The following is a 25,051-nucleotide window of genomic DNA, read 5'->3' on the forward strand; positions in this document are numbered from 1 at the left end:
AGTCAGGTTCGAGGGAAAGATGAACAGAGCAAAGTATAGAGAGATCCTTGATGAAAACCAGCTCCAGAGTGCTCAAGACCTCAGACTGGGGTGAAGGTTCAGCTTCCAACAGGACAATGACCCTAAGCACACCGCCAAGACAACACAGGAGTGGCTTCGGGACAAGTCTCTGAATGTCCTTGAGTGGCCCAGCCAGAGCACGGACTTGAACCTGATCGAACATCTCTGGAGACCTAAAAATATTTTTAGAAATTAGCAACAATTTCTAAAAACCTGTTTTTGCTTTGTCATTATGGTGTATTGTGTGTAGATTGATGAGAATAAACACTTTACAGCCTTATTCTAAAATTGATTAAAGTAACAAAATGAGGAAAAAGTCAACAGGTCTGAATACTTTCCGAAGGCACTGCATGTAGTAACTGTATAATGTTTTATATTTATCCAATTAAGAAAGGCTTAGATCTGTATTGGTTCATAATTGTGATGACTACAGAATAAAATGCAGAAAACAGATAGCTTCCAAATGTAATCCACAGTACATCTTCCTATGTTACACAATGCCCCTTCATATGTACACCACAGATATGACCAAGTCTGGAAAAATGACACCACACAACTGTACCACAAATTGACAGCTGCACTCATACAAATATACATACGAAATACAAATATAATGATATTATCCATTAGAAACTTCACCCCAATGTAACCCAAGGACATTGTGGGTGGGATTTGTGTAGAGGCACAGCCACTTTCCATAAGGTTGTCTTTCTGAAGGTGTGTTTCACTGGGCGATTGCCTCAAGTCACTCTCACAACCAACCAATCACAACAGCGATTTATCTCTGTCAATTACTAAGAATTCGTCCTTCAATGTCTTCCCTCCATTCTTCAGAAGCTGTCCTTCAGGTAGATTGGTGATAGTTTGTCCCAGCACGTTTCTACTGAATCAGTCTCTTATTCCTTGACTAGCCGGTAGATGTGATGTTGAGCTCCGTGGTCGCTGTTCGACACCTCAAACACACACGCCATGCACAGCATCGTCTCCTGTGTTTCTCTGTTAGTCACCACCTGAAGCACAAGAGAAATGCAGTGTGAGACACACAGACACAAACACTAGTATACAAGCATGCCCACTGAACAGGCTATCCTTACCAATAGGATAGTGAAGTTCTCTAGGACACTGTTCATCATGTACTTCTCAGGCAGGTGTTTCAGTTTGTGGATAAAGTTGATCATGTATTCACACATGGGGGAGCGGCTTATCCTGTAGACAAATCGTCCATTCTCGAAGCAGGCATATTCCGTCTGAGGGGGGAGAGAGAGAGAGATCACAGAGTACAGCTCTTCACAAGAATAATAAGTGGAGGGAACAATGTCCACCATGATCAAATAGGAGGTACAACACAGCAATTGTGAGAAACACAAACATCAAAGTAGGTTAGGATTATGAGTCGTGTAGTTTTTAATAGTTGCTTCTCCACCAAGCACACAGTGGTGTGTGTGCGTGTAGGACTAAGAGCTGGATTCACTTCGTATCACAGAAGATACGCGTTCAAATTGAAAGGTAATTTACAATTGAGCCGACATATGCAGCGTTTACCCGCAAACGTGGAACATACCCTTTAAATTTCAATCACGCTATAACGTGGAACATACCCTTTAAATTTCAATCACGCTATAACGTGGAACATACCCTTTAAATTTCAATCAAGCTATAACGTGGAACATACCTTTTAATTTCAATCAAGCTATAACGTGGAACATACCCTTTAAATTTCAATCAAGCTATAACGTGGAACATACCCTTTAAATTTCAATCAAGCTATAACGTGGAACATACCCTTTAAATTTCAATCAAGCTATAACGTGGAACATACCCTTTAAATTTCAATCAAGCTATAACGTGGAACATACCCTTTAAATTTCAATCAAGCTATAACGTGGAACATACCCTTTAAATTTCAATCAAGCTATAACGTGGAACATACCCTTTAAATTTCAATCAAGCTATAATGTGGAACATACCCTTTAAATTTCAATCAAGCTATAACGTGGAACATACCCTTTAAATTTCAATCAAGCTATAACGTGGAACATACCCTTTAAATTTCAATCAAGCTATAACGTGGAACATACCCTTTAAATTTCAATCAAGCTATAACGTGGAACATACCCTTTAAATTTCAATCAAGCTATAACGTGGAACATACCCTTTAAATTTCAATCAAGCTATAACGTGGAACATACCCTTTAAATTTCAATCAAGCTATAACGTGGATCTTCAGCGTTATTGATATGTAAAGGCAATGTTCCCACTTTAGTGGAGACTTTATTCAGGGTAAACGCTGCATATGTCATCTCAATCAGAAGTTACCTTTACATTTCTATCATGTAAACTGTAATGCTTCAGCTTTACAGACTGAATAGAGCCCTAGGACTCACCTCGACCTTCTCGACCACCTGCTTGCCGAAGGAGCACACCTTGGTAGAGCACGTGATGGTCATGTTCTCAGAGCTCTCATACTGGCTGCTTACACCGTAGAAGGCCCCAGAGTCATCCTGGATGTTACAGTTCAGGTCAGCCTGCATCAGGACAACACAACATGTATTTGAAAAATGATTTTACCTTTATTTTATTTAACTAGGCAAGTCATATAGAGGATAAACTACATAGTCAAACAAATGTTGACTAACACCAGCAAAGCAATGAGTTAAATGTTTACAACAAAACACATACAAATGTTTAAATGAAAATAGATTTTCTTTCAGTCTCAAGAGGACTAATATAACTTGGCTGTACAGCTGGGTTATCCAACTGGCGGCCCGCTGGTGATTTCATTTGCCCCTCCCAAGTTTTCTGTGCAAAAAAAATACATTTAAAATCATAAGACTGTAAAAACAAATCTGTTCCAAAGTATTCCCACACATAGATAGTGCATGGTATGAGCATCGATGCCAGGCACGCTGGTTCTAGTATCTCAGAAACGTCCGGCCTCCTGGGCTTTTCACGCATAACAGTGCCTAGGGTTTACCGAGAATGGTGCGACAAATAAAAACATCCAGTCAGCGGCAGTCCTGAGGTCAAAAACTCGATGAGAGGTCGAAGGAGAATGGCAAGAATCCAAGCTAACAGGCGGCCCATAAATAGGCAAATAACAGTGCAGTACAACAGTGGTGTGCAGTACGGCATCACGGTGCACACAACTCGTTGGTCGTTGTCACAGATGGGCTATTGAAGCGACCACACCGGGTTCCACTCCTATCAGCTAAAAACAAGAAGAAGTGGCTCCAGTGGGCACGCCATCACCAACACTGGACAATTGAGGAGTGGACAAACATCGCCTGGTCCGACAAATCCCGGTTCCTCTTGCGTCATGCTGATGGCAGAGTCAGGATTTGGCGTAAGCAACATGAGTCCATGGCCCCATCCTGCCTGGTGTCAACGGTACAGGCAGGTGGTGGTGCTGTAATGGTGTGGGGAATGTTTTCCTGGCACACTTCAGGTCCTTTGATATCAGTGGCGGTCGGTAACGTTTAAGATGAGGGAGGACAATAATTTATTATGAGCATTGACTTATTTCTATTAAAGCATATTGGATGACGGTCATTCATATTCCATTCACTTAGCTTAATGTAACATCAATAGGTTTTAGATAATACATGATACTCACATTTTCCCTATACACATCATGAGGTTGCCACAACCTAGTTTATGAATGAAAGTTTACAACGTGAGAGAAATATTAGACTAATCAAGGTGACAGACAGTGACACATTCAATACCAGCTTGCACACTCTTGCCTGCATCTAGCTAATCTAGGGTGTAATCATTAGTCCAACAGTTGCAAACAAGAGTTTCTATTGGACAAATTCAGGTATGTTTATCCCACCGATTGTGTTGATGGCTACTCCACTCATTTGCAAACGAAACGGGAATGAATACGCCCTCGATCACAGGCAAACACAGTTCACTTTCAGAGCAGCCACATACAAACAGCATGATCCTTTTGCTCGTTAAATAATTCCTTCTCGCATCTACATGCTATCTTCCTCTCACCTTTTCCCTTCACTTATAGACTTCAGTGCACAACACATCAGATGTCTGTGACCATAACCTAGCTGTAGATTATGCTTTCATTCTCTGATCCTTTGATTGGGTGGACACCATGTCAGTTCATGCTACAAGAGCTCTGATAGGTTGGAGGACTTCCTCTGGAAGTTGTAATAATTACTGTGTAAGTCTATGGAAGGGACTGAGAACCATACGCCTCCTAGGTTTTGTATTGAAGTCCATGTACCCAAAGGAGGATGGAAACTAACTGGCCTCTGGCTACACCAGGGTGCTACCTAGAGTGCTGTTGCGGCTACTGTAGATCTTCATTGCAAAACAGTGTTTTAATCATTTATTTGGTGACGTGAATATATTTAGGATAGTTTTACCTAAAAAGGAGAACTTTTTTAATGTTTCACTATTTTATATATTTTTTTAATTCACTGAGGATGGTCCTCCCTGTCCTCCTCTAAGGAGCCTCCACTGCTTGATATCAATTGAGAAACATTTCCATGTCCCAAAAAATTCTGTGTGTTCTGGAGGCAAAGGGGGGTCCGACCCAGTACTAAATTGTTTCAAACCTTGCTTACATGTATACAATCACATATACTAAATGACCTGTTTATTAGGTACAGTCATCATGTTTTAGTAAAATATTATATCTGTTTGGGCTTCTTGCGGTCAATTTGCAGTCTACTTGAGTGGACAGCCCCCTGACCATCCACTCAGGAAAAAGAAATCGGCCTGTGGCTGAATTTAGTTGATGATCCATGATGTAAAGATACTAAGGCAGCGAGGCCCTCTAGTGACTCATGGCAATACTTGCAACCATATTATTTGGCATGTGTGTATCCTGAGAATGAGTGGAGTAGCCATCTACCAGTAAGCACTGCTGTCCAATAATCTTTTGAGACCAAAGGAGGCTTTAGGAATATCGAATGGCACAGGATGTACTGTATCTTTAGAAATAGCCTGATAAGAGTCTATGTAATAAGAGTCCTCTGAAGAGGAAGGCCTGTCAAGAAAAGAGAGAACCATAATTTGTACAAAGAAATACATAGCTCCTTCATTAAGTCAGAGTGTTATTAAGGCCTGTAATGATGAGAGGAGGGCTATTGTTTAGAGTGTGGGTGTCCATGTTTGAAATTCAGATGCAGTGGCTCTTCACTAATGTCTGAAGAGAGACTCATCCTCTTGTTTGCGTTTTCCATTTGAATTGTATTAATGTGCACGTCAATTAATATGGTCCCGTTTGAAAACAGTTGACTGTAGATTATGAAAATATGTTCGAGTTGAACAAAATAAAGGGATTTTATTGTGTATCTTAAATAGAGAACCAGCATGCATGTAACAAACAGAAGGAAACAGAGGTAAGGATTCAATTCTTTGTAGTTCTAACATGTTAATGTTGCTTCTGAAACCAAATATTTTGGCCAATAAACTCTATAGGATGTAATAGTAAGTAAAGCTGTGGAAAATGGCACCAGTTGATATTTGCGCTTAGAGAGAGAGAGAGAGACTCCATTGGTAGGGAGCTGCTGCAATCTCCTTAGTTTGCCCCAATCTCTCACACCTGTCAGGAGGTAGGCAGGTGTTCAAACAAAGCCTCAATGCTACCACATCAGCCCCTAGGGATGTATTGTTGGGAAGGGCCCGTAAGTAAGCATTTCACTGTTAGTCTACACCTGTTGTTTACGAAGCATGTGACAAATAAAATTTGATTTGATATGACACGCATACATACGCACACACATTCAAACACAAACCCATATGCTTGGTTTCACTCATGATGCATATACGTACCTTCAGAAATGATTCATACCCCTTGACTTATTTCACATTTTATTGTGCTACAGCTTGAATACAAGCTAACCTTTAGCTCGGAAAGCTCTCGCCAGTTCGAACAACGCGACTCTAACCAGAGCATAACGGACCTATTATTTTTTTTATCCCCGGATTCCCACCGCAAACTGAACATTTTCAGCTGGATCTTCACAGCTAGCTAACTAACTAACCACAACCTACTTCTGTCTAGCGTTTCCACCCACTTAGCTTGAAGCTAGCCCGGCCAGAGCTCCTGTGCTACCACCGAAGCATACTCCTGGGCTACAATATCCGGACCCACGACTGGTCTATCGATGTCACCGCATGAAGAGGCATAAACAGACTCACCCCATCGCGACGTCCCCCAAAGGCTAACTTTCTAACCCTTGCTATCTCCTTGCTTGCTAATTCGGCCTGCTAACTGCTAGCTTGTTTAGCCCCGGTCCGCTAACTGCTACCTTGTTTAGCCCCGGCCTACTAACTGTTAGCTTGTTAGCACAGGCCTGCTAACCGTCTGAATCGCCGCGTCCCAACCACTCACTGGACCCATATTTACTTTCAATCTCTTTTCGATTTTTAATTAGTTTATACCTTCCGGTAGCCTGCCTCACCCAATGTGATACGGAATCGCTACTATTTTTTATTTTTAGAACACACTCAAGAACCTCCAGAAGCTAACTAGCTACAAGCTATTTAGTCATTGTTAGCCACTGCTAGCGGCTTTTACCTTTTACCTTCTGCACAGCCAGCCAGTTTTTTAACCTGGATAATACTCGCCAGTCTAGCTTCCCTGCCCCATCCACCGCTGCCCCCTGGACACTGATCACTTGGCTACATAGCTGATGCATGCTGGACTGTCCATTAATCACGGTACTCCATTCTGCTTGTTTATGTTTTATCTGTCGGCCCCAGCCGCACTCAGGCTCTGTGTGTAGTTAATCCGACCCTCTGTGCCTAGTCAACGCCATTTTACCTGCTGTTGTTGTGCTAGCTGATTAGCTGTTGTTGTCTCAACTACTGTTTTAGCTACTGTTTTAGCTAGCTCTCCCAATTCAACACCTGTGATTACTGTATGCCTCGCTGTATGTCTCTCTCAAATGTCAATATGCCTTGTATACTGTTGTTCAGGTTAGTTATCATTGTTTTAGTTTACAATGGAGCCCCTAGTTCCACTCTTCATACCCCTGATACCTCCTTTGTCCCACCTCCCACACATGCGGTGACCTCACCCATTACAACCAGCATGTCCAGTGATACAACCTCTCTCATCATCACCCAGTGCCTGGGCTTACCTCCGCTGTACCCGCACCCCACCATACCCCTGTCTGCGCATTATGCCCTGAATATATTCTACCATGCCCAGAAATCTGCTCCTTTTATTCTCTGTCCCCAACGCTCTAGGCGACCAGTTTTGATAGCCTTTAGTCGCACCCTCATTCTACTCCTCCTCTGTTCCGCGGGTGATGTGGAGGTAAACCCAGGCCCTGCATGTCCCCAGGCACCCTCATTTGTTGACTTCTGTGATCGAAAAAGCCTTTGTTTCATGCATGTCAACATCAGAAGCCTCCTCCCTAAGTTTGTTTTACTCACTGCTTTAGCACACTCTGCTAACCCTGATGTCCTTGCCGTGTCTGAATCCTGGCTCAGGAAGGCCACCAAAAATTCTGAGATTTCCATACCCAACTATAACATTTTCCATCAAGATAGAACTGCCAAAGGGGGAGGAGTTGCAGTCTACTGCAGAGATAGCCTGCAAAGTAATGTCATACTTTCCAGGTCCATAACCAAACAGTTCGAACTACTAATTTTGAAAATTACTCTCTCCAGAAATAAGTCTCTCACTGTTGCCGCCTGCTACCGACCCCCCTCAGCTCCCAGCTGTGCCCTGGACACCATTTGTGAATTGATCGCCCCCCATCTAGCTTCAGAGTTTGTTCTGTTAGGTGACCTAAACTGGGATATGCTTAACACCCCGGCAGTCCTACAATCTAAGCTAGATGCCCTCAATCTCACACAAATCATCAAGGAACCCACCAGGTACAACCCTAAATCTGTAAACAAGGGAACCCTCATAGACGTCATCCTGACCAACTGGCCCTCCAAATACACCTCCGCTGTCTTCAACCAGGATCTCAGCGATCACTGCCTCATTGCCTGTATCCGCTACGGAGCCGCAGTCAAACGATCACCCCTCATCACTGTCAAACGCTCCCTAAAACACTTCTGTGAGCAGGCCTTTCTAATCGACCTGGCTCGGGTATCCTGGAAGGACATTGACCTCATCCCGTCAGTTGAGGATGCCTGGTCATTCTTTAAAAGTAACTTCCTCACCATTTTAGATAAGCATGCTCCGTTCAAAAAATGCAGAACTAAGAACAGATATAGCCCTTGGTTCACTCCAGACCTGACTGCCCTCGACCAGCACAAAAACATCCTGTGGCGGACTGCAATAGCATCGAATAGTCCCCGCGATATGCAACTGTTCAGGGAAGTCAGGAACCAATACACGCAGTCAGTCAAGAATGCTAAGGCCAGCTTCTTCAGGCAGAAGTTTGCATCCTGTAGCTCCAACTCCAAAAAGTTCTGGGACACTGTGAAGTCCATGGAGAACAAGAGCACCTCCTCCCAGCTGCCCACTGCACTGAGGCTAGGTAACACGGTCGCCACCGATAAATCCATGATTATCGAAAACTTCAACAAGCATTTCTCAACGGCTGGCCATGCCTTCCGCCTGGCTACTCCAACGACAGCCAACAGCTCCGCCCCCCCCGCAGCTACTCGCCCAAGCCTCTCCAGGTTCTCCTTTACCCAAATCCAGATAGCAGATGTTCTGAAAGTGCTGCAAAACCTGGACCCGTACAAATCAGCTGGGCTTGACAATCTGGACCCTCTATTTCTGAAACTATCCGCCGCCATTGTCACAACCCCTATTATCAGCCTGTTCAACCTCTCTTTCATATCGTCTGAGATCCCCAAGGATTGGAAAGCTGCTGCAAAGGTGGAGACACCCTGGACCCAAACTGTTACAGACCTATATCCATCCTGCCCTGCCTATCTAAGGTCTTCGAAAACCAAGTCAACAAACAGGTCACTGGCCATCTCGAATCCCACCGTACCTTCTCCGCTGTGTAATCTGGTATCCGAGCCGGTCACGGGTGCACCTCAGCCACGCTCAAGGTACTAAACGATATCATAACCGCCATCGATAAAAGACAGTACTGTGCAGCCGTCTTCATCGACCTTGCCAAGGCTTTCGACTCTGTCAATCACCATATTCTTATCGGCAGACTCAGTAGCCTCGGTTTTTCGGATGACTGCCTTGCCTGGTTCACCAACTACTTTGCAGACAGAGATCAGTGTGTCAAATCGGAGGGCATGCTGTCCGGTCCTCTGGCAGTCTCTATGGGGGTGCCACAGGGTTCAATCCTCGGGCCGACTCTTTTCTCTGTATATATCAATGATGTTGCTCTTGCTGCGGGCGATTCCCTGATCCACCTCTACGCAGATGACACCATTCTATATACATCCGGCACGTCCTTGGACACTGTGCTATCTAACCTCCAAACGAGCTTCAATGCCATACAACACTCCTTCCGTGGCCTCCAACTGCTCTTAAACGCTAGTAAAATCAAATGCATGCTTTTCAACCGTTCCCTGCCTGCACCCGCACGCCTGACCAGCATCACCACCCTGGATGGTTCCAACCTTGAATATGTGGACATCTATAAGTACCTAGGTGTCTGGCTAGACTCTAAACTCTCCTTCCAGACTCATATCAAACATTTCCAATCGAAAATCAAATCTAAAGTCGGCTTTCTATTCCGCAACAAAGCCTCCTTCACTCACGCCGCCAAACTTACCCTAGTAAAACTGACTATCCTACCGATCCTCGACTTCGGCGATGTCATCTACAAAATTGCCTCCAACACTCTACTCAGCAAACTGGATGCAGTTTATCACAGTGCCATCTGTTTTGTCACTAAAGCACCTTATACCACCCACCACTGCGACCTGTATGCTCTAGTCGGCTGGCCCTCGCTACACATTCGTCGCCAGTCCCACTGGCTCCAGGTCATCTACAAGTCCATGCAAGGTAAAGCTCCGCCTTATCTCAGTTCACTGGTCACGATGGCAACACCCATCCGTAGCACGCGCTCCAGCAGGTGTATCTCACTGATCATCCCTAAAGCCAACACCTCATTTGGCCGCCTTTCATTCCAGTTCTCTGCTGCCTGTGACTGGAACGAATTGCAAAAATCACTGAAGTTGGAGACTTATATCTCCCCCGCTAACTTTAAGCATCAGCTATCTGAGCAGCTTACCGATAACTGCAGCTGTACATACAGTGCCTTGCGAAAGTATTCGGCCCCCTTGAACTTTGCGACCTTTTGCCACATTTCAGGCTTCAAACATAAAGATATAAAACTGTATTTTTTTTGTGAAGAATCAACAACAAGTGGGACACAATCATGAAGTGGAACGACATTATTGGATATTTCAAACTTTTTTAACAAATCAAAAACTGAAAAATTGGGCGTGCAAAATTATTCAGCCCCTTTACTTTCAGTGCAGCAAACTCTCTCCAGAAGTTCAGTGAGGATCTCTGAATGATCCAATGTTGACCTAAATGACTAATGATGATAAATACAATCCACCTGTGTGTAATCAAGTCTCCGTATAAATGCACCTGCACTGTGATAGTCTCAGAGGTCCGTTAAAAGCGCAGAGAGCATCATGAAGAACAAGGAACACACCAGGCAGGTCCGAGATACTGTTGTGAAGAAGTTTAAAGCCGGATTTCGATACAAAAAGATTTCCCAAGCTTTAAACATCCCAAGGAGCACTGTGCAAGCGATAATATTGAAATGGAAGGAGTATCAGACCACTGCAAATCTACCAAGACCTGGCCGTCCCTCTAAACTTTCAGCTCATACAAGGAGAAGACTGATCAGAGATGCAGCCAAGAGGCCCATGATCACTCTGGATGAACTGCAGAGATCTACAGCGGAGGTGGGAGACTCTGTCCATAGGACAACAATCAGTCGTATATTGCACAAATCTGGCCTTTATGGAAGAGTGGCAAGAAGAAAGCCATTTCTTAAAGATATCCATAAAAAGTGTCGTTTAAAGTTTGCCACAAGCCACCTGGGAGACATGTGGAAGAAGGTGCTCTGGTCAGATGAAACCAAAATTGAACTTTTTGGCAACAATGCAAAACGTTATGTTTGGCGTAAAAGCAACACAGCTCATCACCCTGAACACACCATCCCCACTGTCAAACATGGTGGTGGCAGCATCATGGTTTGGGCCTGCTTTTCTTCAGCAGGGACAGGGAAGATGGTTAAAATTGATGGGAAGATGGATGGAGCCAAATACAGGACCATTCTGGAAGAAAACCTGATGGAGTCTGCAAAAGAGCTGAGACTGGGACGGAGATTTGTCTTCCAACAAGACAATGATCCAAAACATAAAGCAAAATCTACAATGGAATGGTTCAAAAATAAACATATCCAGGTGTTAGAATGGCCAAGTCAAAGTCCAGACCTGAATCCAATCGAGAATCTGTGGAAAGAACTGAAAACTGCTGTTCACAAATGCTCTCCATCCAACCTCACTGAGCTCGAGCTGTTTTGCAAGGAGGAATGGGAAAGAATGTCAGTCTCTTGATGTGCAAAACTGATAGAGACATACCCCAAGCGACTTACAGCTGTAATCGCAGCAAAAGGTGGCGCTACAAAGTATTAACTTAAGGGGGCTGAATAATTTTGCACGCCCAATTTTTCAGTTTTGGATTTGTTAAAAAAGTTTGAAATATCCAATAAATGTCGTTCCACTTCATGAAGGTGTCCCACGTGTTGTTGATTCTTCACAAAAAATACAGTTTTATATCTTTATGTTTGAAGCCTGAAATGTGGCAAAAGGTCGCAAAGTTCAAGGGGGCCGAATACTTTCGCAAGGCACTGTAGTCTATCGGTAAATAGCCCACCCATTTTTACCTACCTCATCCCCATACTGTTTTTATTTATTTACTTTTCTGCTCTTTTGCACACCAATATCTCTACCTGTACATGACCATCTGATCATTTATCATTCCAGTGTTAATCTGCAAAATTGTAATTATTCGCCTACCTCCTCATGCCTTTTCCACACAATATATATACACAGTATATAGACTCCCCTTTTTTTTCCTACTGTGTTATTGACTTGTTAATTGTTTACTCCATGTGTAGCTCTGTGTTGTCTGTTCACACTGCTATGCTTTATCTTGGCCAGGTCGCAGTTGCAAATGAGAACTTGTTCTCAACTAGCCTACCTGGTTAAATAAAGGTTAAATAAAAAATAAAAAAATAAAAATTAACGTTTATCGTCGAAGGAATGAGTGTTACACGAGGCCTGTACTCTGGAGCGGGATCGATTTGGAGGTGGAGGGTCCGTCATGGTTTGGTGCGGTGTGTCACAGCATCATCGTACGGAGCTTGTTGTCATTGCAGGCAATCTCATCACTGTGCGTTACAGGGAAGACATCCTCCTCCCTCATGTGGTACCCTTCCTGCAGGCTCATCCTGACATGACCCTCCAGCATGACAATGCCACCAGCCATACTGCTTGTTCTGTGTGTGATTTCCTGCAAGGCCGGAATGTCAGTGTTCTGCCATGGCCAGCGAAGAGCCCGGATCTCAATCCCATTGAGCACGTCTGGGACCTGTTGGATCGGAGGGTGATGGCTAGGGCCCTTCCCCACAGAAATGTCCGGAAACTTGTAGGTGCCTTGGTGGAAGAGTGGGGTAACATCTCACAGCAAGAACTGGCACATCTGGTGCAGTCCATGAGGAGGAGATGCACTGCAGTCCTTTTCCTTTTTAAATTGAACCTTTATTTAACTTGGCAAGGCAGTTTAGAACAAATTCTTATTTACAATGACGGACTAGGAACAGTGGGTTAACTGCCTTGTTCAGGGGCAGAACGACAGATTTTTACCTTATCAGCTCGGAGATTCGATCTAGATTCGATCTACTCTAACCACTAGGCTACCAACCACTAGGCTACCTGCAGCTGGTGGCCACAACAGATACTGACTGTTACTTTTGATTTTGACGCCCCCTTTGTTCAGGGACACATTATTCCATTTCTGTTAGTCACATGTCTGTGGAACTTGTTCAGTTCATGTCTCAGTTGTTGAATCTTGTTATGTTCATATAAATATTTACACGTTAGGTTTGCTGAAAATAAACGCAGTTGACAGTGAGAGGACGTTTCTTTTTTTCTGAGTTTATGTATCATTAATGTTGTTTGTTTAGATGTCAATCATGTGTGTATTGTGAAGCCAAATTGTGTGGACAATAACGGCCTGGATTTTATTCAAGACACGTTATAGAGCAGCAAATTAGACAATGCACCTTTTACAATCATTCACAGTTAATGACCTTGTGCCAAGAAACTCACCCAGAATTTGACCAGGAAGAAGGAGTTGTGAGGGCCCTTTCCAAAGAGCTCCTTCAGTCCTCCCTTCTTCTCTGGGAACTTGTCGTAGATCTGACGGATGTCCACAGCCTCCAGTAGGGCATCGCTGTACGAGTAATTGGTCTGTCCAATGCTCACAAACAGGTGTTTGTTGTACTGATGAGAGAGAGAGAAAACAGCCGGTTTAGAAAGAGTACTTATATTAGCATTATTTTAGTACTTCTCCATTACCCTAAGAGTTGGTTCCCCAGACACAGATTAAGCCTGGTCCTGGACTAAAAATAGTTTTCACTAGATGATCTCCATTGAGAATGATTTTTAGTCCAGGACTAGAGTTAATCTACATCTGGGAAGCCGGCTCTAAAAAATCTTAACCTCTTGACAAGGTCACTAGTATTGTGTTGTCATAACAAATGTATTAATATATATCTTTGATGTCACATAGCTTGATACGTTTTAATCATTACTAAACTTTAGACATTCGTCCACACCCAGTCTCAGGGATGGCTAACCCTGGTAATTCCTTTGGTTCGCATTGCCTATTACCGACTTTTGGTCGACCAAAAGTTGTCTGTTCTTTTGACAAATCGATTGCTCCATTTTTAAATGTGTATTTTTCCATATATAGACACACCCAATGTGTTTTAATGAAATCAACTATGTGCATTGATGCTTCAAGCTTATGGTTTGATGCCTCAAGCGGGTGCCAGAGATCTAGATAACCAGAAGAAAAAACCTGACCCAATTATTCTCCTTCTGCTCCTACTGGCTTTTGTAGATTCTGCCATTACTCTCCTGAAGTTGCCGGTAATAGGCTATACGAGGAGTCAGCAACCTTTCTCATGTGGAATGCCAATTTATCTTACCATTTCTAACGATCTGCGTGCCAGTTTCGTAAAACAGTTTCTCAAAATCATTGTCATGTGGTTAATCAAAATTCTATCCAAATCTTGCACTTCACGGAGCAGTGCATAGCTGTTGTCAAGGAAGTGAGTTTGTGTTTATACAAGATGTACCGCCCCCAACTACATCAACCAATCATGTTAATACGGAGCTATACAGACTCCTCCGCATTGTTACAACATTTGGGAGGTGCATGGCTATGTGGTACAGAGCTCAAAATTTGGGCTCTGCATGACCTCTCAATTGCATCACACCCTCCATATGGAGCATCCGACCAGCTTTTACTCTAGGCCTCCGCAAAGGATTAGTTCACTGAGATGGGCGCAAATATATAGAGTGGGGCAAAAAAAGTATTTTGTCAGCCACCAATTGTGCAAGTTCTCCCACTTAAAAATATGAGAGAGGCCTGTAATTTTCATCATAGGTACACTTCAACTATGACAGACAAAATGAGAAGAATAAAATCCAGAAAATCACAATGTAGGATTTTTTATTAATTTATTTGCAAATTATGGTGGAAAATAAGTATTTAGTCACCTACAAACAAGCAAGATTTCTGGCTCTCACAGACCTGTAAACTTCTTTAAGAGGCTCCTCTGACCTCCACTTGTTACCTGTATTAATGGCACCTGTTTGAACTTGTTATCAGTATAAAAGACACCTGTCCACAACCTCAAACAGTCACACTCCACTATGGCCAAGACCAAAGAGCTGTCAAAGGACACCAGAAACAAAATTGTAGACCTGCACCAGGCTGGGAAGACTGAATCTGCAATAGGTAAGAAGCTTGGTTTGAAGAAATCAACTGTGGGAGCAATTATTAGGAAATGGAAGACATACAAGACCACTGATAATCTCCCTCGATCTGGGGCTCCACGCAAGATCTCACCCGTGGGGTCAAAATGATCACAAGAACGGTGAGCAAAACTCCCAGAACCATACGGGGGGACCTAGTGAATGACCTGCAGAGAGTTGGGACCAAAGTAACAAAGCCTACCATCAGTAACACACTACGCCGCCAGGGACTCAAATCCTGCAGTGCCAGATGTGTCCCCCTGCTTAAGCCAGTACATGTCCAGGCCCGTCTGAAGTTTGCTGGAGAGCATTTGGATGATCCAAAAGAAGATTGGGAGAATGTTATATGGTCAGATGAAACCAAAATATAACTTTTTGGTAAAAACTCAACTCGTCATGTTTGGAGGACAAAGAATGCTGAGTTGCATCCAAAGAACACCATACCTACTGTGAAGCATGGGGGTGGAAACATCAAGCTTTGGGGCTGTTTCTCTGCAAAGGGACCAGGACGACTGATCCGTGTAAAGGAAAGAATGAATGGGGCCATGTATCGTGAGATTTTGAGTGAAAACCTCCTTCCATCAGCAAGGGCATTGAATAGGAAACGTGGCTGGGTCTTTCAGCATGACAATGATCCCAAACACACCGTCCGGGCAATGAAGGAGTGGCTTTGTAAGAAGCATTTCAAGGTCCTGGAGTGGCCTAGCCAGTCTCCAGATCTCAACCCCACAGAAAATCTTTGGAGGGAGTTGAAAGTCTGTGTTGCCCAGCAACAGCCCCAAAACATCACTGCTCTAGAGGAGATCTGCATGGAGGAATGGGCCAAAATACCAGCAACAGTGTGTGAAAACCTTGTGAAGACTGACAGAAAACGTTTGACCTCTGTCATTGCCAACAAAGGGTATATAACAAAGTATTGAGATAAACTTTTGTTATTGACCAAATACTTATTTTCCACCATAATTTCCAAATAAATTCATGAAAAATCCTACAATGTAATTTTCTGGATTTATTTTCTCGTCTTGTCTGTCATAGTTGAAGTGTACCTATGATGAAAATTACAGGCCTCTCTCATCTTTTTAAGTGGGAGAACTTGCACAATTGGTGGCTGACTAAATAATTATTTGCCCCACTGTAAGTATTCAGATCCTTTACTCAGTACTTTGTTGAAGCACCTTCGGGCAGCAAGAACAGAACTGGATATGACTTTACACTTGTATTTGGGGTGTTTCTCTCATTCTTCTCTGCAGATCCTCTCTAGCTCTGTCAGGTTGGATGGGGTGCGTCTTTGCACAGCTATTGTCAGGTCTCTCCAGAGATGTTCGATCGTGTTCAAGTCCGTGCTCTGGCTGGGCCACTCAAGGATATTCAGAGACTTATCCTGAAGCCACTCCTGTGTTGTCTTGGTTGTGTGCTTAGGGTCATTGTCCTGTTGGAAGCTGAACCTTCACCCCAGTCTGAGGTCTGGAGCAGGTCTTCATCAAGGAACTCTGTACTTTTCTCCATTCATCTTTCTCTCGAACCTGACTAATCTCCCAGCCCCTGCCACTGAAAAACATCCCCACAGCATGATGCTGCCACCACCATGCTTCACCGTAGGGATTGTGACAGGTTTCTTCCAGACATGACGCTTGGAATTCAGGCCAAAGAGTTCAATCTTGGATTCATCAGACCAGAGAATCTTGTTTCTCATAGTCTGAGAGTCTTTAGGTGCCTTCTGGCAAACTCCATACGGGCTGTCATATGCCTTTTACTGAGGAGTTGCTTCCATCTGGCCACTCTACCATAAAGGCCTGATTGGTGGAGTGCTGCAGAGATGGTTGTCTTTCTGGAAGGTTCTCCCATCTCCACAGAGTAGCTCTGTCAGAGTGACCATCGGGTTCTTGGTTACCTCCCTGACCAAGATCCTTCTCCTCCGATTGCTCAGTTTGGCTGGGCGGCCGGCTCTAGGAAGAGTCTTGGTGGTTCCAAACTTCTTCCATTTAAGAATGATGGAGGCCACTGTGTTCTTGGGGATCTTCAATGCTGCAGAAATGTTTTGGTACCCTTCCCCAGATCTGTGCCTCGACACAATCCTGTCTCTGAGCTCTACGGACAATTCCTTCAACCTCATGGCTTGTTTTTGCTCTGACATGCACTGTCTACTGTGGGACCTTATATAGACAGGTGTGTGTCTTTCCAAATCATGTCCAATCAATTGAATTTACCACAGGTGGACTCCAATTAAGTTATAGAAACATCAAGGATGATCAATGGAAACAGGATGCACCTGAGCTCAATTTCGAGCCTCAATACAAAGGGTCTGAACACTTATGTAAATAAGGTATTTCTATTTTTTATTTTAAATAAATGTTGTTTTCGCTTCATCGTAAATAGGGTATTGTTTACAGATTGCTCAGGATTTAAAATGTTTAAAAAAATAATAATTTTAGAATAAGGCTGTAACGTAAAAAATTTGGAAAAGGTCAAGGGGTCTGAATACTTTCCGAAGGCACTGTAGCAGTATAAACACTGGTCTAGGATAGCTCACTAACCCAAGATAAATGTCAACACAAGTAAAAATGCAACAGCTAACAAATAGTGACAAAATGACAAACTGGATATACAGTTAACTGCCAAAATAAAGAAAACACTTGAGTAAATGAGCGATACAAAGTATATTGTAAGCAGCTGCTTCCATACAGGTATGGTTCCTGAGTTAATTAAGCATTTAACATCCTATCATGCTTAGGTTAGGGTCCTGTATAAAAATACACAGTTGCCCATTATTTTGGCTACCATGGCTAGAAGAGATCTGTTATTTTGGCTACCATGGCTAGAAGAGATCTGTTATTTTGGCTACCATGGCTAGAAGAGATCTGTTATTTTGAAAGAGGGGTCTCAAAGGAGCATAGGGGGTTTAAAAGGTGTGTGTGAACACTTATGGGAGATTCTGGTGCGGCGCCTGAGACAACGTTTTCCACCACCATCAATGATGGAAATTCTTGTGGAAGAATGGTGTCGCATCCCTCCAAAAGTGTTTCAGACACTTGTAGACTCTATGCCAAGGCACAGTGAAGCTTTCTGGCTCGTGGCCCAACGCCCTATTAAGATACTTTATGTTGGTGTTTCCTTTATTTTGGCACTTACCTGTATGTTCCAGAGTCACTTTGGTATTTGGAGAGATTCTGCTTTGCTTGTTTTACCTTTTTTGTCTGAGAGAGTGTGTGAAGACATACACCAGTGTTACGTTCCCCAGATTTTGTGTTGTAGTTTGTGTCTTTACATGTGTTTATTTCAGGAAATGGCTTCCTGAAATCCCTCAAGCAGCTGATTGGTCGACTCCATGGCTAATTGGAGAGCTGACCCCGCCCCCTCGTCAAGACGCAGCTGTCTCCAATTACACATTCCTTCTGAAGCTATATAAAAGCCAGTGTTCTTTTCAGGGGAGAGATCTTTTTGCAGACATTTTGTTAGAGCTTTTTGCTAGAGAGATTTTGCTAGAGAGATTTTGCTAGAGAGATTTTGCTAGAGAGATTTTGCTAGAGAGATTTTGCTAGAGAGATTTTGCTAGAGAGATTTTGCTAGAAGTACATTGCTGGAAAGTGGTATGTTCTGTGAGTTTGTTGCTCAGATAGAGCTTATTTGACATCCTTTGTTTCTTAGTTTGTTTGAAATTGTTTTATATTCTGTTTCATTTGTTCCCAGGGGGAAAGGGGAAGGCACCTTGGGAGTGTTTAGGCAAGAGGCCCGCGGGCATACATATACCCGTAGCATATTCGCTGTCTAGGCACACTAGGTAAGACCTGGGCGGACCACCCCTTGTATTTTGGTTAGGGCACCAGGTGGTGCTAAATTAGGTAAGTAGTGGGTAGGCAGGTAAGATAGGAGAGGGGGGGGGCTTTGAGATTTACTTTCTTTGCTTTGGTTCCGTCCATCCCCTTTTCCCCATATTACCGTGTAAAGGAATAAAGTCCTTGTAAACGGTACCACATTTTGCCTGTTGTCATCCTTACTCGCACCTACAGTCCATACCTTTTTCGCTTCACGGAGTGTTTAGTTGTAGCAGGGTGTTGCGTTCCCTCTTCATAGAGGCGTGCGTAACAACCAGTTTGAGGAAGTATGGTTGACCTCAGGAAACGGCACAAGTTTGGTCTGCTTTGGTCTGGTTTGGGATGCTGTCTGAGAAACAAGTACGGGTTTACCCAGGTGTGTTTTTCTGTGTGTGGGAAGGAAGACAGTAGGGCATGTACTCACAGTGTCAGGGTCTCTCTGCTGCTCCAGGAAGGCAGAGAACTCCACCAGTCTGAGTTTGGTGGTCCCGATGGAGCGTCCCTGCCAGGCCGGGGCTGTAGCCGTGGGGGGCTCGTACGCTGGGGGATTACACACAACACTGTCACCTCACTATCCACCGTTTACTGGCACTAGGCAATCCAAGATGGCGTAGCAGTGCAGACGTGTTTTGTCATTGTCCCGTGTAAAAAAACAAACATTTTTTTGTGTAAATATTTCAATACATTTATTTTTCAATTTTTAAATTAAATATAGCTTCCGGCAACCCGCCTCACCCAATGTGATACGGATCTGCTATTTTTAGACCTTATAGCTAGAACCTCCATCAGAAGCTAGCCATCAGATGCTAACTAGCTAATTATCTACTAGCTATTTAGTCATTGTTAGCCACTGCTAGCGGCCTTTACCTTTAGCTGAGACACTAGCCGCTTTTAGCCTGGATAATACCCACCAGGCTGCACAGCGCGATATCAACCCTGAGCATATCGGACTACTTTTCTCCACTACATCACCAGATTCCTGCTGTAAGCTCTGGACCATTACTTCAGATCATCGCAGATAGCAAGCTGCTACTGAGTGGCCCAACCCCGAAGCTGCCATAGTAATTTTGTCCGATGTGCCCTCAACCGACCTTAGTCGGACGTCGGTGAAGACGCTTCTGCTAGCCCCGGCCTGCTAACTTTATGAACGCCATGTCCCCTGCTTGCTAGCGTAGTAACGACTACCTAACGGCTTCCCTGTTTCTATTGCTGTTTACTGGACCCTATGATCACCTGGCTACATAAGTGATGCCTGCTGGACTGTTCATTAATCACAGTACTCCATTTTTGTTTATTTTGTTTATCTGTCGGCCCCAGCCTCGAACTCAGGCCGTGTGTGTAGTTAACTGACCCTCTCTGCCCATTCATTGCCATTTTACCTGTTGTCTTAGCTGATTAGCTGCTCCCAGCGGTGCCCTGGACACCATATGTGAATTGATTACCTCCCATCTATCTTCAGAGTTCGTTCTGTTAGGTGACCTAAACTGGGATATGCTTAACACCCCGGCCGTCCTACAATCTAAGCTAGATGCCCTCAATCTCTCACAAATTTTCAAGGAACCCACCAGGTACAACCCTAAAATCCATAAATATGGGCACCCTCATAGATATTATCCTGACCAACTTAACCTCCAAATACATCTCTGCTGTTTTCAATCAGGATCTCTGCAATCACTGCCTCATTGCCTGCATCTGTTATGGGTCCACGGTCAAACGACCACCTTTTCACTGTCAAACGCTCCCTAAAAACACTTATGCAAGCAGGCCTTTCTAAACGACCTGGCACAGGTATCCTGGAAGGATATTGACCTCATCCCGTCAGTAAAAGATGCCGGGTTGTTCTTTAAAAGTAATTTCCTCAACATCTTAAATAAGCATGCCCCTTTCAAGAAATGTAGAACTAAGAACAGATATAGCCCTTGGTTCACTCCAGACCTGACTGCCCTCGACTAGCACAAAAACATCCTGTGCCATACTGCACTAGCATCGAATAGTCCCCGCGATATGAAATTTTTCAGAAAAGTCAGAAACCAATACACACAGTCAGTTAGGAAAGCAAAGGCAAATTTTTTCAAACATAAATTTGCATCCTGTAGCTCTAACTCCCAAAAGTTCTGGGACACTGTCAAGTCCATGGAGAATAAGTGCACCTCCTCCCAGCTGCCCACTGCACTGAGGCTAGGAAACACTGTCACCACCGATAAATCCACGATAATCGAGAATTTCAATAAGCATTTCTCTATGGCTGGCCATGCTTTCCTCCTGGCTACCCCAGGAGGAAAGGGGCGGCAGCGTAGCCTAGTGGTTAGAGCATTGGACTAGTAACCGGAAGGTTGCGAGTTCAAACCCCCGAGCCGACAAGGTACAAATCTGTCGTTCTGCCCCTGAACAGGCAGTTAACCCACTGTTCCCAGGCCGTCATTGAAAATAAGAATGTGTTCTTAACTGACTTGCCTGGTTAAATAAAGGTAAAAATAAAAATAAAAATAAATATTTTTTTTAAACCCCGGCCAGCGGCGCCGCGCACCCCGCAGCTACTTGTCCAAGCCTCCCCAGCTGCTCCTTCACCCAAATCCAGACAGCAGACAGCAAAACCTGTGCCCCTATAAATCAGCTGGGCTAGATAATCTGGACCCTCTCTTTCTAAAATTGTCCTCAGCCATTGTTGCAACCCCTATTACTAGTCTGTTCAACTTCTCTTTCGTATCATCCGAGATTCCTAAAGATTGGAAAGCTGCTGCAGTCATCCCCCTCTTCAAAGGGGGAGACACTCTGGACCAAAATTTTACAGACCTATATCCATCCTGCCCTGCCTTTCTAAAGTCTTCAAAGGCCAAGTAAATAATAGATCACTGACCATTTTTAATCCCACCGTACCTTCTCCGCTGTGCAACCCGGTTTCCGAGCTTGTCACGGGTGCAACTCAGCCACGCTGAAGGTACTAAACGATATCATAACCGCCATCGATAAAAGACAGTACTGTTCATCGACCTGGCCAAGGCTTTCGACTCTGTCATTCACTACATCCTCATCGGCAGACTCGATAGCCTTGGTTTCTCAAATGATTGCCTCACCTGGTTCACCAACTACTTCTCAGATAGAGTTCAGTGTGTCAAATCGGAGGGCCTGTTGTCCAGACCTCTGGCAGTCTCTATGGGGGTACTACAGGGTTCAATTCTCAGTCCGACTCTTTTCTCTGTATATATCAATCATGTCGCTCTTGCTGCTGGTGATTATATGATCCACCTCTACGCAGATGACACCATTCTGTATACATCTGGCCCTTCTTTGGCCACTGTGTTAACAAACCTCCAAACGATGACATACAACACTCCTTCCGTTGCCTCCAACTGCTCTTAAAAACGCTAGTAAAACTAAATGCATGCTCTTCAACCGATGGCTGCCCGCACCCACCCGCCCAACTAGCATCACTACTCTGGACGGTTCTGACTTATACTACAAATACCTAGGTGTCTGGCTAGACTGTAAACTCTCCTTCCAGACTCATATTACGCATTTCCAATTCAAAATTAAATATGGAATCAGCTTCCCATTTCGCAACAAAGCCTCACTCACGCTGCCAAACATACCCTCGTAAAACTGACCATCCTACCGATCCTCGACTTTGGCGATGTCATTTACAAAATAGCCTCTAACACTCTACTCAGCAAACTGGATGCAGTCTATCATAGTGCCATCCGTTTTGTCACCAAAGCCCCATATACCACCACTGCGACCTGTTTGCTCTCGTCAGCTGGCCCTCGCTACATATTCATCACCAGACCCACTGGCTCCAGGTCATCTAGAAGTCTTTGCTAGGTAAAGCTCCGCCTTATCTCAGCTCACTGGTCACCATAACAACACCTACCCGTAGCACGTGCTCCAGCAGGTATATCTCACTGGTCATCCCCAAAGCCAACACCTCTTTGGCTGCGTTTCCTTCCAGTTCTCTGCTGCCAATGACTGGAACGAATTGCAAAAATCGCTGAAGTTGGAGACTTATATCTCCCTCACTAACTTTAAGCATCAGCTATCTGAGCAGCTTACCGATCGCTGCAGCTGTACACAGCCCATCTATAAATAGCCCATCCAATCTACCTACCTCATCCCCATATTGTTTTTATTTTTGCTCTTTTGCACACCAGTATTTCTATTTGCACATCATCATCTGCACATCTATCACTCCAGTTTTAATTTGCTAAATTGTAATTACTTCGCTACTATTGGCCTATGTATTGCCTTACCTCCTTACTCCATTTGCACACACTGTATATAGATTTTTTCTATTGTGTTATTGACTGTACGTTTGTTTATCCCATGTGTAACTCTGTGTTGTTGTTTTTAGTCGCACTGCTTTGCTTTATCTTGGCCAGGTCACAGTTGTAAATGAGAACTTGTTCTCAACTGGCCTACCTGGATAAATACACTCACTAACATGATACCCATTAGCTATATCACTAGTAGCATTAGCCATGTAACAGTATTAATGCCCTGGTAATAGATGCCATTGGAGGTGCCAATAGGTGCCATTTTGTTTGAGCGTTGGCCTCAGATAAAGTGAAATGAGCTGATAGAAATCAGGTGGATTGGGTAAAAGGGCACCCTCACCTGAGATGGTGGTCGTTACAGCTGTCTGGCTGGGGTAGGTCTGCTGGGAAAATGGCTTAATGCTGAAGATAAAAAGACACAATTAGGAAGTTGACCTGGTTATTGTAATAATACAAAAAATTAACTAGGTAGATAAGTTATAAAATCGAGCTAACAAATTAGTTAGTTAGTTACTTCATCATCGTATATTATCAATAACAAGACAGACACTTTATTTTATTTACTTTCCTGCTCTTTTGCACACCAGTATCTCTACTTGCACATCATCATCTGCTCATTTATCACTCCAGTGTTAATCTACTAAATTGTAACTATTTGCTCCTATGGCCTATTATTGTCTACCTCCTCATGCCTTTTGCACACACTGTATATATACTTTCTTTTTTCTACTGTGTCATTGATTTGTTTATTGTGTTATTGGCTTGTTTATTGTTTACTCCATGTATAACTCTGTGTTGTTGTCTGTGTCACACTGCTTTGCTTTATCTTGGCCAGGTTGCAGTTGCAAATGAGAACTTGTTCTCAACTAGCCTACCTGGTTAAATAAAGGTGAAATAAAATACATTTAAAAAAAGACACATTAGGACGACTTACTCTTGTGATGATCCAGGCTGGCCAGTGGATATCATACCCTGCCAAAACTAGGGAAGAGTAAATTAATGGACAATCAGGACAGCACAATGCACATTAAGTCAATTGTTACGAAATATGTGGGTTTAGTGAGGGGTGTCTTACTCCTGTCGCCCCAGGGAAGGTGGGTCTTGGGAGGCCCAGCTTGTTGTGGATGGCAGTGGCAGAGACGATCTGAGCCGAGGACATGGAGGCCATACTCTGCAGTGCCTTGTCTTTCACACTCTGGTCCTTCAGCAGAACACAACACAATGACTCAGAGTGGTGGGACAAAGAAGAAGTAACAACAGCCAAACAGTCACACACACCCACACACATATAGACAACCTCACACACACAAGGCCGTCTATTTGCCTGAAAAATATGTGCTTTTAAGAGTACAGAATTCTATTGCTCTTCATTTTTCTCTGAGCCTGGTGAATAAAAACACAGAACACCCATTGTGTTGTTATTGAGTCTTGAATTGAATACCTAACCATTTAAATGTGTTTTTATTCTAAGGGCAGAGCTTGTCTTGTATGAACAAACAGTACATTACCCAAACAGATTGTCACAAGTGGCGCAACTAAGGGCTGGATTTAATCCGTATTGCGGAGGATCCGAGTTAAAATTCGAAGGTAATTTCTGATTGAGCTGACATTGGCAGCGTTTACTGCAGTCTCCTTTAACGTTGGAACATTGCCTTTAAATTTCAATCGAGCTATAACACGGATACAGATTGATTCCAGCCCTAAGTGATTGAAAGAATCCCACAACCAAGGACATCAGGGCAAGATTCTAGTGTATGCTGAACATTGGAAAGAAAGCACTCCGGTGCTTGAGTTCTCTGTAGAGAAGTGGCATCTGTGGACATTTTATAAGTCGTACATTATAATCAAATTTATGAAAAACATACAGTATCAGTAAAAGGTGTTGGCATACAGTTGAAGTTGGAAGTTGACATACAATTGTTTTTCAACCACTCC

General features: G+C 43.6%; 1 protein-coding gene across 2 annotated transcripts in view; it reads right to left on the minus strand.

Moving 5' to 3' along the window:
• Positions 1-550: 550 nt before the first annotated feature.
• Positions 551-25,051, minus strand: part of tead1a (TEA domain family member 1a) — a 100,387-nt gene continuing 75,886 nt past the window's right edge. For both annotated transcript variants that reach the window (XM_031801990.1, XM_031801989.1), the window contains 8 exons: positions 24,192-24,317; positions 24,051-24,097; positions 23,457-23,518; positions 19,273-19,388; positions 13,321-13,494; positions 2,445-2,585; positions 1,155-1,307; positions 551-1,070 (listed from right to left, as the gene is read on the minus strand). In XM_031801990.1, coding sequence (XP_031657850.1) covers positions 957-1,070; positions 1,155-1,307; positions 2,445-2,585; positions 13,321-13,494; positions 19,273-19,388; positions 23,457-23,518; positions 24,051-24,097; positions 24,192-24,317 — 933 coding nt within the window. In that variant the 3' untranslated portion in view covers positions 551-956. The remainder of the gene's footprint in view (positions 1,071-1,154; positions 1,308-2,444; positions 2,586-13,320; positions 13,495-19,272; positions 19,389-23,456; positions 23,519-24,050; positions 24,098-24,191; positions 24,318-25,051) is intronic.

The sequence above is a fragment of the Oncorhynchus kisutch genome, linkage group LG22 (genome assembly GCF_002021735.2).
Source record: "Oncorhynchus kisutch isolate 150728-3 linkage group LG22, Okis_V2, whole genome shotgun sequence".
In the NCBI taxonomy this organism is placed as follows: domain Eukaryota; kingdom Metazoa; phylum Chordata; class Actinopteri; order Salmoniformes; family Salmonidae; genus Oncorhynchus; species Oncorhynchus kisutch.